The sequence below is a fragment of the Salmo salar genome, chromosome ssa03, assembly GCF_905237065.1.
Source record: "Salmo salar chromosome ssa03, Ssal_v3.1, whole genome shotgun sequence".
NCBI lineage: Eukaryota > Metazoa > Chordata > Actinopteri > Salmoniformes > Salmonidae > Salmo > Salmo salar.
The window spans coordinates 4452970-4470409 of NC_059444.1; the positions used below are offsets into that span (position 1 = coordinate 4452970).

General features: G+C 43.5%; 1 protein-coding gene across 3 annotated transcripts in view; it reads left to right on the plus strand.

The window, feature by feature from the left end:
- Window positions 1-6292, plus strand: part of LOC106596607 (microtubule cross-linking factor 1) — a 127214-nt gene extending 120922 nt beyond the window's left edge. For 2 of the 3 annotated variants that reach the window (XM_045714418.1, XM_045714419.1), the window contains one exon: window positions 5913-6292. In XM_045714418.1, the coding sequence (XP_045570374.1) occupies window positions 5913-6167 (255 nt within the window). In that variant the 3' untranslated portion in view covers window positions 6168-6292. The remainder of the gene's footprint in view (window positions 1-5912) is intronic. The other variant, XM_045714420.1, reaches the window with a different exon arrangement.
- Window positions 6293-17440: the final 11148 nt, after the last annotated feature.

The following is a 17440-nucleotide window of genomic DNA, read 5'->3' on the forward strand; positions in this document are numbered from 1 at the left end:
CTCTTGTTCCTCTCTCCCTCTCTCTCTCTCTTCCTCTGTTCCCTCTCTCCTCCTCTCCCTCTCTCTTCCTCTCCTCTCTCCCTCTCTCCCTCTCTTCCTCTCTCCCTCTCTTCCTCTCTTCCTCTCCCTCTCTCCCTCTCTCCCTCCACAGTTCTCTCACCATCCCTCCTTCTCTCACACTAACAACCTGTCTAAGCTCGTTGACGAAGACAGCTCTTTAAACAATGTGCGTGCGTGTGATCGTGTTTTCTCACGGTCGTGGGTACTTGTGTGACGTCTGCTTGTGTTTCAAATGAACTGAATCTTCCAGTTGGGTCATTAACACAGTCGCATGCTTAGCGGTCCGAGTCGATGTGGTGAAAACTTGAAAGCAACATTGTGTGGTCAACATGCTGTTTTCACTGTGTAATCTGGTCAAACCTCTTGTACACTTACATGGTGCATGCTGGGTCATTTTGATGTTAGGTAATATCATTACCTGGGAATTACATACCTGTTCCAACATGCTAATAAAAGTAGATACATAGCAACATATTCCTGTTCTATACTTCCTTTCTATCCGTCTGTCCATCCTTTCATCTGTGAAGGCATATATATTATTAATACATTATTAATACATGATATTATTATTTAAACTACACTTTCCCACACTCCCTCCATCCTGGTTTTCTGTGTCCAGCCCTGATCATCGTTCACCTTCACCTGTTTCATCCCACTGTAGTTCCTCCACCTGTTTCATCCCACTGTGTAGTTCCTCCACCTGTTTCATCCCACTGTAGTTCCTTAACCTGTTTCATCCCACTGTAGTTCCTCAACCTGTTTCATCCCACTGTAGTTCCCCTACCTGTTTCATCACACTGTAGTTCCTTCACCTGTTTCATCACACTGTAGTTCCTCCACCTGTTTCATCCCACTGTAGTTCCTTCACCTGTTTCATCCCACTGTAGTTCCTTAACCTGTTTCATCCCACTGTAGTTCCTCCACCTGTTTCATCCCACTGTAGTTCCTTCACCTGTTTCATCACACTGTAGTTCCTCAACCTGTTTCATCCCACTGTAGTCCCCTACCTGTTTCATCCCACTGTAGTTCCTCCACCTGTTTCATCACACTGTAGTTCCTCCACCTGTTTCATCCCACTGTAGTTCCTTCACCTGTTTCATCACACTGTAGTTCCTCCACCTGTTTCATCACACTGTAGTTCCTCAACCTGTTTCATCCCACTGTAGTTCATCCACCTGTTTCATCACACTGTAGTTCCACCACCTGTTTCATCCCACTGTAGTTCCACCACCTGTTTCATCCCACTGTAGTTCCTCTACCTGTTTCATCCCACTGTAGTTCCTCCACCTGTTTCATCCCACTGTAGTTCCTTCACCTGTTTCATCTCACTGTAGTTCCTTGACCTGTTTCATCACACTGTAGTTCCTCCACATGGTGTTTCATCCCACTGTAGTTCCTCCACCTGTTTCATCCCACTGTAGTTCCTCAACCTGTTTCATCCCACTGTAGTTCCTCTACCTGTTTCATCCCACTGTAGTTCCACCACCTGTTTCATCCCACTGTAGTCCCCTACCTGTTTCATCCCACTGTAGTTCCTCTACCTGTTTCATCCCACTGTAGTTCCTCAACCTGTTTCATCCCACTGAAGTTCCTCTACCTGTTTCATCCCACTGTAGTTCCTCAACCTGTTTCATCCCACTGTAGTTCCACCACCTGTTTCATCCCACTGTAGTTCCTCCACCTGTTTCATCCCACTGTAGTTCCTCAACCTGTTTCATCCCACTGTAGTTCCTCCACCTGTTTCATCCCACTGTAGTTCCTCCACCTGTTTCATCCCACTGTAGTTCCCCCACCTGTTTCATCCCACTGTAGTTCCTCCACCTGTTTCATCCCACTGTAGTTCCTCCACCTGTTTCATCCCACTGTAGTTCCTTCACCTGTTTCATCCCACTGTAGTTCCACCACCTGTTTCATCCCACTGTAGTTCCTCTACCTGTTTCATCTCACTGTAGTTCCTCCACCTGTTTCATCCCACTGTAGTTCCTTCACCTGTTTCATCCCACTGTAGTTCCTTCACCTGTTTCATCCCACTGTAGTTCCACCACCTGTTTCATCACACTGTAGTTCCTCTACCTGTTTCATCCCACTGTAGTTCCACCACCTGTTTCATCCCACTGTAGTTCCTCTACCTGTTTCATCCCACTGTAGTTCCTTGACCTGTTTCATCACACTGTAGTTCCTCCACATGGTGTTTCATCCCACTGTAGTTCCACCACCTGTTTCATCACACTGTAGTTCCTCTACCTGTTTCATCCCACTGTAGTTCCTCTACCTGTTTCATCCCACTGTAGTTCCTCTACCTGTTTCATCCCACTGTAGTTCCTTCACCTGTTTCATCCCACTGTAGTTCCTTCACCTGTTTCATCCCACTGTAGTTCCTCCACCTGTTTCATCCCACTGTAGTTCCTCCACCTGTTTCATCCCACTGTAGTTCCTCTACCTGTTTCATCCCACTGTAGTTCCTCTACCTGTTTCATCCCACTGTAGTTCCTCCACCTGTTTCATCCCACTGTAGTTCCTCTACCTGTTTCATCCCACTGTAGTTCCTCAACCTGTTTCATCCCACTGTAGTCCCCTACCTGTTTCATCCCACTGTAGTTCCTCAACCTGTTTCATCCCACTGTAGTTCCTTCACCTGTTTCATCCCACTGTAGTTCCTCCACCTGTTTCATCCCACTGTAGTTCCTCCACCTGTTTCATCCCACTGTAGTTCCTTCAACTGTTTCATCCCACTGTAGTTCCTTCACCTGTTTCATCCCACTGTAGTTCCACCACCTGTTTCATCCCACTGTAGTTCCTCTACCTGTTTCATCCCACTGTAGTTCCACCACCTGTTTCATCCCACTGTAGTTCCTCTACCTGTTTCATCCCACTGTAGTTCCTTCACCTGTTTCATCCCACTGTAGTTCCTCCACCTGTTTCATCCCACTGTAGTTCCTCCACCTGTTTCATCCCACTGTAGTTCCTCAACCTGTTTCATCCCACTGTAGTTCCCCTACCTGTTTCATCCCACTGTAGTTCCTCTACCTGTTTCATCCCACTGTAGTTCCCCTACCTGTTTCATCCCACTGTAGTTCCTCTACCTGTTTCATCCCACTGTAGTTCCTCCACCTGTTTCATCCCACTGTAGTTCCTCCACCTGTTTCATCCCACTGTAGTTCCACCACCTGTTTCATCCCACTGTAGTTCCTCTACCTGTTTCATCCCACTGTAGTTCCTCAACCTGTTTCATCCCACTGTAGTTCCACCACCTGTTTCATCCCACTGTAGTTCCTCTACCTGTTTCATCTCACTGTAGTTCCTCCACCTGTTTCATCCCACTGTAGTTCCTTCACCTGTTTCATCCCACTGTAGTTCCTCCACCTGTTTCATCCCACTGTAGTTCCACCACCTGTTTCATCACACTGTAGTTCCTCTACCTGTTTCATCCCACTGTAGTTCCTCCACCTGTTTCATCCCACTGTAGTTCCTCCACCTGTTTCATCCCACTGTAGTTCCTTCACCTGTTTCATCCCACTGTAGTTCCTCCACATGTGTTTCATCCCACTGTAGTTCCACCACCTGTTTCATCCCACTGTAGTTCCCCTACCTGTTTCATCCCACTGTAGTTCCTCTACCTGTTTCATCCCACTGTAGTTCCTCCACCTGTTTCATCCCACTGTAGTTCCTCTACCTGTTTCATCCCACTGTAGTTCCTCCACCTGTTTCATCCCACTGTAGTTCCTTCACCTGTTTCATCCCACTGTAGTTCCTCCACCTGTTTCATCCCACTGTAGTTCCTTCACCTGTTTCATCTCACTGTAGTTCCTTGACCTGTTTCATCACACTGTAGTTCCTCCACATGGTGTTTCATCCCACTGTAGTTCCTCCACCTGTTTCATCACACTGTAGTTCCTCAACCTGTTTCATCCCACTGTAGTTCCTCTACCTGTTTCATCCCACTGAAGTTCCTCAACCTGTTTCATCCCACTGTAGTTCCTCAACCTGTTTCATCCCACTGTAGTTCCTCAACCTGTTTCATCCCACTGTAGTTCCTCCACCTGTTTCATCCCACTGTAGTTCCTCCACCTGTTTCATCCCACTGTAGTTCCTCCACCTGTTTCATCCCACTGTAGTTCCTCCACCTGTTTCATCCCACTGTAGTTCCTCCACCTGTTTCATCCCACTGTAGTTCCTCCACCTGTTTCATCCCACTGTAGTTCCTTCACCTGTTTCATCCCACTGTAGTTCCACCACCTGTTTCATCACACTGTAGTTCCTCTACCTGTTTCATCCCACTGTAGTTCCACCACCTGTTTCATCCCACTGTAGTTCCTCTACCTGTTTCATCCCACTGTAGTTCCTCTACCTGTTTCATCCCACTGTAGTTCCTTCACCTGTTTCATCCCACTGTAGTTCCTCCACCTGTTTCATCCCACTGTAGTTCCTCCACCTGTTTCATCCCACTGTAGTTCCTCCACCTGTTTCATCCCACTGTAGTTCCTCCACCTGTTTCATCCCACTGTAGTTCCACCACCTGTTTCATCCCACTGTAGTTCCTCAACCTGTTTCATCCCACTGTAGTTCCTCAACCTGTTTCATCCCACTGTAGTTCCACCACCTGTTTCATCCCACTGTAGTTCCACCACCTGTTTCATCCCACTGTAGTTCCACCACCTGTTTCATCCCACTGTAGTTCCTCAACCTGTTTCATCCCACTGTAGTTCCTCCACCTGTTTCATCCCACTGTAGTTCCTCCACCTGTTTCATCCCACTGTAGTTCCTCTACCTGTTTCATCCCACTGTAGTTCCTCTACCTGTTTCATCCCACTGTAGTTCCTCTACCTGTTTCATCCCACTGTAGTTCCTCCACCTGTTTCATCCCACTGTAGTTCCCCTACCTGTTTCATCCCACTGTAGTTCCTCCACCTGTTTCATCCCACTGTAGTTCCTCTACCTGTTTCATCCCACTGTAGTTCCTCTACCTGTTTCATCCCACTGTAGTTCCTCTACCTGTTTCATCCCACTGTAGTCCCCTACCTGTTTCATCCCACTGTAGTTCCTCCACCTGTTTCATCCCACTGTAGTTCCTCCACCTGTTTCATCCCACTGTAGTTCCTCTACCTGTTTCATCCCACTGTAGTTCCTCTACCTGTTTCATCCCACTGTAGTTCCTCAACCTGTTTCATCCCACTGTAGTTCCTCTACCTGTTTCATCACACTGTAGTCCCCTACCTGTTTCATCACACTGTAGTTCCACCACCTGTTTCATCCCACTGTAGTTCCACCACCTGTTTCATCCCACTGTAGTTCCTCAACCTGTTTCATCCCACTGTAGTTCCTTCACCTGTTTCATCCCACTGTAGTTCCTCTACCTGTTTCATCCCACTGTAGTTCCTCCACCTGTTTCATCCCACTGTAGTTCCTCCACCTGTTTCATCCCACTGTAGTTCCTTCACCTGTTTCATCCCACTGTAGTTCCTCCACCTGTTTCATCCCACTGTAGTTCCACCACCTGTTTCATCCCACTGTAGTTCCTCAACCTGTTTCATCCCACTGTAGTTCCTCTACCTGTTTCATCCCACTGTAGTTCCTCCACCTGTTTTCAGCCCACTGTAGTTCCTCCACCTGTTTCATCCCACTGTAGTTCCTCCACTTGGTGTTTCACCTCCTGGTAGACCTATACTGTGGTCATTGTTTGTTTTCCTGTTTTAGTCAAACTTACTTTTGTTCATACTTCTTTTCCTCTGTCTTCTTTTGTCTTTTTTAAATTATTAAAATAATCGTCATGAAAAAAATGTTGAATATAGAAATATAGGAAGCTATTTTGTCTCCCCCTCTCTTGCTAACATCTACTTCCTCCTCTCCTGAAGGACCTCCCTCGTTCCCCGGTGGCTCCACCCCTGGAGTCGTGTTTCCTGCGTCCGGCGAGGCCAGCCAACCGCCGCCCCCCCTCCCGCTGGGCAGCCCGTTCACCCTCCTCCTCCCCCCGAGGCTGGCACAACGTCACAGTGCGGAGGTTCACCTTCCCCATGTTGACTGGTACCAGTAAGACTGAAGCCACCTGTATGCTGGAGCTGGACGAGACTGGACCAGGAACAGGACTGGAACCATCGTCTTCTGCATGATAGAATCGTTGCCCGTTACCCTGTTCTCCTTTACTCCCTTAACTTGCTCAACTCTTCTCCTCTTCTCCTCCCTCCCCTCCTCCTCCTCTCCTCCCTCCCCTCCTCCTCTCCTCCTCCCATCTGCTCCTCCCTACTCCTCTCCTCCTCCCTACTCCTCTCCTCCCTCCCCTCCTCCTCTCCTAATCTCCTCCCTCCCCTCCTCCTCTCCTCCTCCCTACTCCTCTCCTCCCTCCCCTCCTCCTCTCCTAATCTCCTCCCTCCCCTCCTCCTCTCCTCCTCCTCCCCTACTCCTCTCCTCCTCCCTACTCCTCTCCTCCCTCCCCTCCTCCTCTCCTAATCTCTACCCTCTCCTCCTCCTCTCCTCCTCCCATCTGCTCCTCCCTCCTCCTCTCCTCCTCCCTCCTCCTCTCCTCTCCTCCTCCCTCCTCCTCTCCTCTCCTCTCCTCCCTCCCCTCCTTCTCCTCTCCTCCCTCCCCTCCTCTCCTCCTCCCTACTCCTCTCCTCCCTCACCGCTTCCTCTCCTAATCTCTAGCCTCTCCTCCTCCCTGAGCCTGTCCAGACTGGGTACCTCGGACCCTCCTCCCTTCCCCCTTCGTAGGAAGGAGTTGTAAAGGAGGGGCTGAGACCCTGTAGCACCAGCTGACCAACCAGGAAGAAAAAGAACTGGAACTTAGAACTCTGGAATGAAAATGTGAAAATGACCTGGAATGTACTGTAACAATAACAACCATGACATCCTCAAAAACATTGTCATCAGAGGTGCCTGTACTTGATTTACTCGTAGTTCTAGCTGATATATGTGTAATATGTATACAATACATATATATATATCTCTCTCTATCTATATTTTAGTCTTATAATGGAAACCGTTTTGAGGTGTTGAAAGAAAACGTTAAAACCGTTATTATAATACTTGTATCAACATGAAGGTTTTACTAAATGTTCTGTCTTGTTTACGTTTTTTCTTTATTTTGCATTACATATCATTTGTTATATTCTGTGTTGTGTAAATACTCGGGTAAAACTATTTTCTTATTAAGTTGACCATAACTTTATGTTACTGTTTGTTCCTTTCGAAGCTTGAAGTCAGACTACTCAGTTGTACTGGTAGAAGAAACAAACACTACTGTTTCATGATGTCATTTACGATGCTAAATGTATGTTTTTATTTCTATATGTTGACGTGAATGTTCAACTCTGTAAACGTGTAGAAGGAAACAGGGAAAATAGCAACTGAATAACATTTTACATTTTTACATTTTAGTCATTTAGCAGACGCTCTTATCCAGAGCGACTTACAGTATTGAATGCATACATTTCATACATTTTTTCCCCGTACTGGTCCCCCATGGGAATCGAACCCACAACCCTGGCGTTGCAAACACCATGCTCTACCAACTGAGCCACACTTTTCTGCATATGTAGGGGAGGCAGTTGTTGAATGGCCCCCTACTCCCACATTCCCCCCCCAAATTTTTTTTGGGGGGGGTTGTTTGGTTGAATTATTATATATTTTTCTTTAAAGAGCAAGGTTGGGTTGTTGATGTTGGGTTATTGGTGTTGGGTTATTGGTGCTGAGGTTATTGAGATATGACCCAGCAGGTCAGATCAGAAGACTGGAGGTGTAGTTTAGTACGGCGTGGCATTCCGATAGTTATTTTTAGCCACCCGTGTGAGTAAATGTCATTATTGTTCATCTGTTCTGTTGTATAGTTATCACATGTAAAAGTTGAACATGAGCTTCAATGAGGTTTACAGAAAATGTACAAGTTCCCTAAAAGCCTATGCAAATCCAATTGCTAGAATAGATTCCACCTTATTATAATATTTAATGAATAATCTTCATATTCTAGAAGAATGTGTAAAATAAAATAAAAAAAGAACAATTTAATTTGCAGTATGAAAACTTGCTCCGGGCTGGATGTGTCAATGTGTAGTTCATACATGCATATTCTAGGACTAGACTTACTGTCTTACCTCAATTAGCCACGAAATCCCTAGTTTGAAAGTGACAGTTTTTTTTGGGAAGCTCTGCCGTGCCATTTTCCCAAAACGTTCCCCCCACGTGGGCCAGACCCCTAGCAATTTGAGTTCTAGCTAATGATCTTCAGAGCCTCGTCATTTGTGTGACAGCTAGCAAGATGCACAGTGTCAGTGTCATGGTGCATATAATGTGAGGTAGTACGCAATTTTCGGGGACCACTTTTGGCTTTTGAGCGCTACTTTCAGAACTACTGGCTAAAATGTATACAAAAGTACCCGGAGAATCTTACTTTAACACGATAGACCGGAATGACATTTACTATCACGGGTGGCCAATAAAATCTAACTGAAAGCCAAGCCCCTAATAAGCCACGCTTCCTGAAAATAACCGAAGGATAACATCCCAGCATACCCAACTGATGATTAAATTAACCCATGTTTTGGGTAATCCCAAAACCCAAAGATGTTGTGTTTATTCATGCAACCCATATGTTCTGGGTCAAAAATAACCCAGCGTGTGTGTTCTGTCTAATATTTACCCAGCACTGGGTTACCAAAGAACCCAAATGTAGTTATTTTTAACACAGCATTTTTTCCCCCCTTTTTTTTTCGGCTATGGTCAAAGGTAGTGCACTAGGTAGAGAATAGGGGACCATTTGGGATGCAATCATATTTGCATGCTTTTGGAAAACACACTTTAGTGCACGTACATACAAGCTGCTGTTACTGCTGTCATAGTGCATGTACATACAAGCTGCTGCTACTGCTGTCATTTTGCTAGATCACCCAGCTTAGATATATTTACCTTAATTTAATCAGGGAGTCACCGTTGAGACCAGTATCTCTTTTATGAGGGAGCCCTATATATACAATAAAAAAACATGTATCAAAATACAATATTAAACATAACACACATAACATAAATGTACACAATATACAGAAAACTAAAACAAACACATTGTTCATTATAGAAATACTCTTGTCCGCTGCCTGAACTGCCCGAGGGACTCTAACGCATTCTACATGTGGAGCAAGACTGCTAAAGGCTGACTTATCTAACACTGTAGCCACCCAATGGGGTCTCCAGAGTTAATTACTGTAGCCACCCAATGGGGTTTCTATAGTTAACTCTGTAGCCACCCAATGGGGTTTCTATAGTTAACACTGTAGCCACCCAATGGGGTCTCTATAGTTAACACTGTAGCCACCCAATGGGGTCTCCAGAGTTAATTACTGTAGCCACCCAATGGGGTTTCTATAGTTAACTCTGTAGCCACCCAATGGGGTTTCTATAGTTAACTCTGTAGCCACCCAATGGGGTCTCCAGAGTTAATTACTGTAGCCACCCAATGGGGTTTCTATAGTTAACTCTGTAGCCACCCAATGGGGTTTCTATAGTTAACACTGTAGCCACCCAATGGGGTCTCTATAGTTAACACTGTAGCCACCCAATGGGGTCTCCAGAGTTAACACTGTAGCCAACCAATGGGGTCTCCAGAGTTAACACTGTAGCCACCCAATGGGGTCTCCAGAGAACTCTCGAGGCAACCAATGGGGTCTCCAGAGTTAACACTGTAGCCACCCAATGGGGTCTCCAGAGAACTCTCGAGGCAACCAATGGGGTCTCCAGAGTTAACACTGTAGCCACCCAATGGGGTCTCCAGAGTTAACTCTGTAGCCACCCAATGGGGTCTCCAGAGTTAACCAACCCTGTGAACGGGTTTGATAACTTTTCATTTTAAATCTTAACAGTTTGTTAGGTATGTCGGAAGCTTGTGTAGCAGGCCTTTGTAAACCAGAAGAAGCTAATGATGTGATCTACGTGACCGTAAAGAGGTCCAGCCAACCTTTCGGTAATGAATACAGTGACGAGTAATAAAACTGTGTCCTGTGATTAAATGAAAGACGGTATGATGAAATGTCATCCAGGGGGTTTAAGAGTAGAGGCACTTTGATATATTATCACCATAATCAACAACAGTCAGAAAGGTTTCACAATATGCTTCCTGCTGACTACAGAGAAACATATTTGTTTCTGTTAAAAAAAAAATTTTAAAAGCTTAGTTATGTTTTTTTTTTTTTAAACGATAAATCATTGTCAAATCTAAATACCAAGGTATTGGTATGCAGGGACTCGTTCGATTATAGAACCGTCCGATGAGTACAGACGTAATCCAATCGCAATGCACGTCTTAAAGGCATTTAAGCGACGACCACATTGACAGTAATTAAAAGCTGCATTACGTCTTATTTACGTCGACGTAAATAACCTTTAAATGGCGCATTGATTTTGAATCTCTCTACATTAAACATGAAGTTACTCATTCTGTATTTATTACTGATCTTATTGTCTTTCTATTATTGTCTCTTTCTTTCTCTCTGCATTGTTGGGAAGGTAAGCATTTCACTGTTAGTCTACACCTGTTGTTTACCACGCATGTGAGAAATAAAATTTGATTTGATTTGATTATGAGGGTGGTGATATCTCTTGAACTGCCATTTTGTTGTCAATTAATTCCAATAAACTAAACAGTTTACTATGATATAAATAGAGAGAAACAGTTGTTGCTTTGAGATATATATATATATAGAAACAGTTTACTATGATATATATATATATAGAAACAGTTTACTATGATATATATATATATAGAAACAGTTTACTATGATATATATATATATAGAAACAGTTTACTATGATATATATATAGAGAGAGAAAGAGTTTACTATGATATATATATATATAGAAACAGTTTACTATGATATATATATATATATAGAAACAGTTTACTATGATATATATATATATAGAAACAGTTTACTATGATATATATATAGAGAGAGAAAGAGTTGTTGCTTTGATTTATATATATAGAAACAGTTTACTATGATATATATATAGAGAGAGAAAGAGTTGTTGCTTTGATATATATATATATAGAAACAGTTTACTATGATATATATATATAGAGAGAGAGAGAAACAGTTTACTATGATATATATATATATATAGAAACAGTTTACTATGATATATATATATATATATAGAAACAGTTTACTATGATATATATATATATATATAGAAAGAGTTTACTATGATATATATATATATATATATAGAAACAGTTTACTATGATATATATATATATATATATAAAACAGTTTACTATGATATATAGATATATATATATATATATATATATATAGAAACAGTTTACTATGATATATATATATATATATATATGAAACAGTTTACTATGATATATATATATATATAGAAACAGTTTACTATGATATATATATATATATAGAAACAGTTTACTATGATATATATATATATATAGAAACAGTTTACTATGATATATATATATATATAGAAACAGTTTACTATGATATATATATATATAGAAACAGTTTACTATGATATATATATATATATAGAAACAGTTTACTATGATATATATATATAGAGAGAGAGAGACAGTTTACTATGATATATATATATAGAAACAGTTTACTATGATATATATATAGAGAGAAACAGAGTTGTTGCTTTGAGATATATATATATATATAGAAACAGTTTACTATGATATATATATATATATAGAGAGAGAAAGAGTTGTTGCTTTGATATATATACACCGCTCCAAAAAATAAAGGGAACACTAAAATAACACATCCTAGATCTGAATGAAAGAAATAATCTTATTAATACTTTTTTCTTTACATAGTTGAATGTGCTGACAACAAAATCACACAAAAATAATCAATGGAAATCCAATTTATCAACCCATGGAGGTCTGGATTTGGAGTCACTCAAAATTAAAGTGGAAAACCACACTACAGGCTGATCCAACTTTGATGTAATGTCCTTAAAACAAGTCAAAATGAGGCTCAGTAGTGTGTGTGGCCTCCACGTGCCTGTATGACCTCCCTACAACGCCTGGGCATGCTCCTGATGAGGTGGCGGATGGTCTCCTGAGGGATCTCCTCCCAGACCTGGACTAAAGCATCCGCCAACTCCTGGACAGTCTGTGGTGCAACGTGGCGTTGGTGGATGGAGCGAGACATGATGTCCCAGATGTGCTCAATTGGATTCAGGTCTGGGGAACGGGCGGGCCAGTCCATAGCATCAATGCCTTCCTCTTGCAGGAACTGCTGACACACTCCAGCCACATGAGGTCTAGCATTGTCTTGCATTAGGGGGAACCCAGGGCCAACCGCACCAGCATATGGTCTCACAAGGGGTCTGAGGATCTCATCTCGGTACCTAATGGCAGTCAGGCTACCTCTGGCGAGCACATGGAGGGCTGTGCGGCCCCCCCAAAGAAATGCCACCCCACACCATGACTGACCCACCGCCAAACCGGTCATGCTGGAGGATGTTGCAGGCAGCAGAACGTTCTCCACGGCGTCTCCAGACTCTGTCACGTCTGTCACATGTGCTCAGTGTGAACCTGCTTTCATCTGTGAAGAGCACAGGGCGCCAGTGGCGAATTTGCCAATCTTGGTGTTCTCTGGCAAATGCCAAACGTCCTGCACGGTGTTGGGCTGTAAGCACAACTCCCACCTGTGGACGTCAGGCCCTCATACCACCCTCATGGAGTCTGTTTCTGACCGTTTGAGCAGACACATGCACATTTGTGGCCTGCTGGAGGTCATTTTGCAGGGCTCTGGCAGTGCTCCTCCTGCTCCTCCTTGCACAAATGCGGAGGTAGCGGTCCTGCTGCTGGGTTGTTGCCCTCCTACGGCCTCCTCCACATCTCCTGATGTACTGGCCTGTCTCCTGGTAGCGCCTCCATGCTCTGGACACTACGCTGACAGACACAGCAAACCTTATTGCCACAGCTCGCATTGATGTGCCATCCTGGATGAGCTGCGCTACCTGAGCCACTTGTGTGGGTTGTAGACTCCGTCTCATGCTACCACTAGAGTGAAAGCACCGCCAGCATTCAAAAGTGACCAAAACATCAGCCAAGAAGCATAGGAACTGAGAAGTGGTCTGTGGTCCCCACCTGGAGAACCACTACTTTATTGGGGGTGTCTTGCTAATTGCCTATAATGTCCACCTGTTGTCTATTCTATTTGCACAACAGCATGTGAAATTTATTGTCAATCAGTGTTGCTTCCTAAGTGGACAGTTTGATTTCACAGAAGTGTGATTGACTTGGAGTTACATTGTGTTGTTTAAGTGTTCTCTTTATTTTTTTGAGCAGTGTATATATAGAAACAGTTTACTATGATATATATATAGAGAGAAACAGTTGTTGCTTTGATATATATAGAGAGAAACAGTTTCCTATGATATATACAGAGAGAGAGAAAATAAAAATGGACAAACTAAAATAAACAAGTAAAACGGTAATAACCTTTACTGAAACCATTTGACATGTCTATTTTCAGCGCCTCCAACCTCCATCCCCAAACTGCAGAGTTCATTGAAATGTAATTTACACACAATATTAATCAGTAACAGAACATGGACCTCTGGTCCTCTTCAGAGAGATAGTTAATGACATTAATCAGTAACGCAACATGGACCTCCGGTCCTCTTCAAAGAGATAGTTAGTGACATTAATAAGCTCTTCATCAGAAAGAGGCAGAAAGCTGGATAAAATAAAACCACTCAAGATTACACAGCCATGAAAAATAAGATTACCATTTTCGATTGATTTCCGAACAACATTCCTCAATTTATTTGACCCCTAGAAATGACATGGTGACTTATAATACCATGACGTTGTGACTTATAATACAATGACTTTGTCTCGTCTCGTCTCAACACACTGTGTGTTATTAACTGTTCAGTGGATTGGGCCCCTCGTCGTCTCGTCTCGTCTCAACACTGGGTGTTATTAACTGTTCAGTGGATTGGGCCTCTCGTCGTCTCGTCTCGTCTCAACACACTGGTTGTTATTAACTGTTCAGTGGATTAGGCCCCTCGTCGTCTCGTCTCGTCTCGTCTCAACACACTGTGTGTTATTAACTGTACAGTGGATTGGGCCCCTCGTTGTCTCGTCTCGTCTCAACACACTGTGTGTTATTAACTGTACAGTGGATTGGGCCCCTCGTTGTCTCATCTCGTCTCAACACACTGTGTGTTATTAACTGTTCAGTGGATTGGGCCTCTCGTCGTCTCGTCTCAACACACTGGATGTTATTAACTGTTCAGTGGATTGGGCCCCTCGTCGTCTCGTCTCGTCTCAACACACTGGATGTTATTAACTGTTCAGTGGATTGGGCCCCTCATCGTCTCGTCTCAACACACTGTGTGTTATTAACTGTTCAGTGGATTGGGCCCCTCGTCGTCTCGTCTCATCTCAACACACTGGATGTTATTAACTGTTCAGTGGATTGGGCCCCTCATCGTCTCATCTCAACACACTGGATTTTATTAACTGTTCAGTGGATTGGGCCCCTCATCGTCTCATCTCAACACACTGGGCGTTATTAACTATTCAGCAGGATAAATAACAATCTTTCTTCAGCGTTTGACTTATTCACTGCCGGTTGTCATTTCAACTCAAGTCAGTCACGTTACTTATTTACAGGCTACAGCCTGACGGAAGTATTGCCCTGTAGTCTCTGCTGACTTCTCCAACTGGTAGCTATGAGCTAAGATATTACCCCACACACACACACACACACACACACACACACACACACACACACACACACACACACACACACACACACACACACACACACACACACACACACACACACACACACACACACACACACACACACACACGTATTGAAACTTGCTTTTAATAAACCAATGCATAAAATATAAACAAGATGTAAGTGTCGCATGTGTGTTAGTGTACTACTGAGGCCAATATTCAGCTGTAGAATAAAACCACGTCTAGCTATTCTCTATGAATCACTCTCTCTGGAAACAAAATGGCTGTGACAGGTACATTAGTTCAGAATTGTGAAGTATGTTTCCTCAGTTGAAAAGTAATTCTGATAATTGTTTGATTTACTACGACAACAAGTCGACAGCGGTGCCTGATGCCAGTACAAAATAGGTAAAAAGTAGTGCACTATATAGGGAATAGGGACCCAGTGTTGTAGTAGTGCACTATATAGGAAGTAGGGTCCCAGTGTTGTGGTAGTGCACTATATAGGGTCCCAGTGTTGTAGTAGTGCACTATATAGGGTCCCAGTGTTGCATTAGTGCACTATATAGGGTCCCAGTGTTGTAGTAGTGCACTATATAGGGTCCCAGTGTTGTAGTAGTGCACTATATAGGGAATAGGGTCCCAGTGTTATAGTAGTGCACTATATAGGGTCCCAGTGTTGTAGTAGTGCACTATATAGGGTCCCAGTGTTGTAGTAGTGCACTATATAGGGTCCCAGTGTTGTAGTAGTGCACTATATAGGGTCCCAGTGTTGTAGTAGTGCACTATATAGGGTCCCAGTGTTGTAGTAGTGCACTATATAGGGTCCCAGTGTTGCAGTAGTGCACTATATAGGGTCCCAGTGTTGTAGTAGTGCACTATATAGGAAATAGGGTCCCAGTGGTGTAGTAGTGCACTATATAGGGTCCCAGTGTTGTAGTAGTGTACTATATAGGGTCCCAGTGTTGTAGTAGTGCACTATATAGGGTCCCAGTGTTGTAGTAGTGCACTATATAGGGTCCCAGTGTTGTAGTAGTGCACTATATAGGGAATAGGGTCCCAGTGTTGTAGTAGTGCACTATATAGGGTCCCAGCGTTGTAGTAGTGCACTATATAGGGTCCCAGTGTTGTAGTAGTGCACTATATAGGGTCCCAGTGTTGTAGTAGTGCACTATATAGGGTCCCAGCGTTGTAGTAGTGCACTATATAGGGTCCCAGTGTTGTAGTAGTGCACTATATTGGGTCCCAGTGTTGTAGTAGTGCACTATATAGGGTCCCAGTGTTGTAGTAGTGCACTATATAGGGTCCCAGTGTTGCAGTAGTGCACTATATAGGGTCCCAGTGTTGTAGTAGTGCACTATATAGGAAATAGGGTCCCAGTGGTGTAGTAGTGCACTATATAGGGTCCCAGTGTTGTAGTAGTGTACTATATAGGGTCCCAGTGTTGTACTAGTGCACTATATAGGGTCCCAGTGTTGTAGTAGTGCACTATATAGGGTCCCAGTGTTGTAGTAGTGCACTATATAGGGAATAGGGTCCCAGTGTTGTAGTAGTGCACTATATAGGGTCCCAGAGTTGTAGTAGTGCACTATATAGGGTCCCAGTGTTGTAGTAGTGCACTATATAGGGTCCCAGCGTTGTAGTAGTGCACTATATATGGTTCCAGTGTTGTAGTAGTGCACTATATAGGGTCCCAGCGTTGTAGTAGTGCACTATATAGGGTCCCAGCGTTGTAGTAGTGCACTATATAGGGTCCCAGCGTTGTAGTAGTGCACTATATAGGGTCCCAGTGTTGTAGTAGTGCACTATATAGGGTCCCAGTGTTGTAGTAGTGCTGTGTAGACGGACTAAAGAGGCACCGTACACTCTGCTTTGGGTTTAGATGGACTGTAGAGGATCTCATCCAGAACCCTACTGAAGGTGTGGTAGTCTTGTCTGGACATGTTTTTAATTGAGGTAGTCCCTGTTATTCTTCTCTGATGGCTCCAACACAGCTGCCATACAATCTTGTTTTTTGTTGTTGTTTGTTTTGTTACAGAGTGTGAATAGAGTTTTGTGTTTTATTGCAGAAGCCGGGAGATCAACAGCTGACGTACGTCATAAACATTGTCAGAACAAATGCTTTCAGGCGATGTTTTCAGTCAATGAAAATGGATGTCTGCAATCGTATGATACAAGACTATTCCGTGTGATGACAGCAGCAACAACTACAACAAACAACCTATTAATTTTACATGAGACTTCAGAGCCCTGTTCTGCGTTTTTATGGATGATTCTACAGTTACCAGGTCATTTGTTTCAAAAAAAGTTATGACATTTTAATATCTGTTTAAATATCCCACAAATCACGTCTCCAATGTTTTCAGACTTTCTCTTTCCTCTTCTTTCTGTTTTCTCTCGCTCGTGTTTTGAGGCTTTCATGCTTTCACAGGTCCCCGATCTGTTAGGTTAAAATTACTCTGAAACACAAAAGCACAAACTGCAGCTGTGTGCAAAGTCTGTCACATCGAAAGACTCCTACTGACAACACAACGACACAACAGGCCCTCGGCCACGCGATAAGCGCGGGGTTGTCATGCCAACGTCACAAAAAAATCCTCGCGCAAGGCAAGCTGTCTGTGAGAGAGGCGGAGGTTGGGGTTTGGTGCTGGGCCCATAGA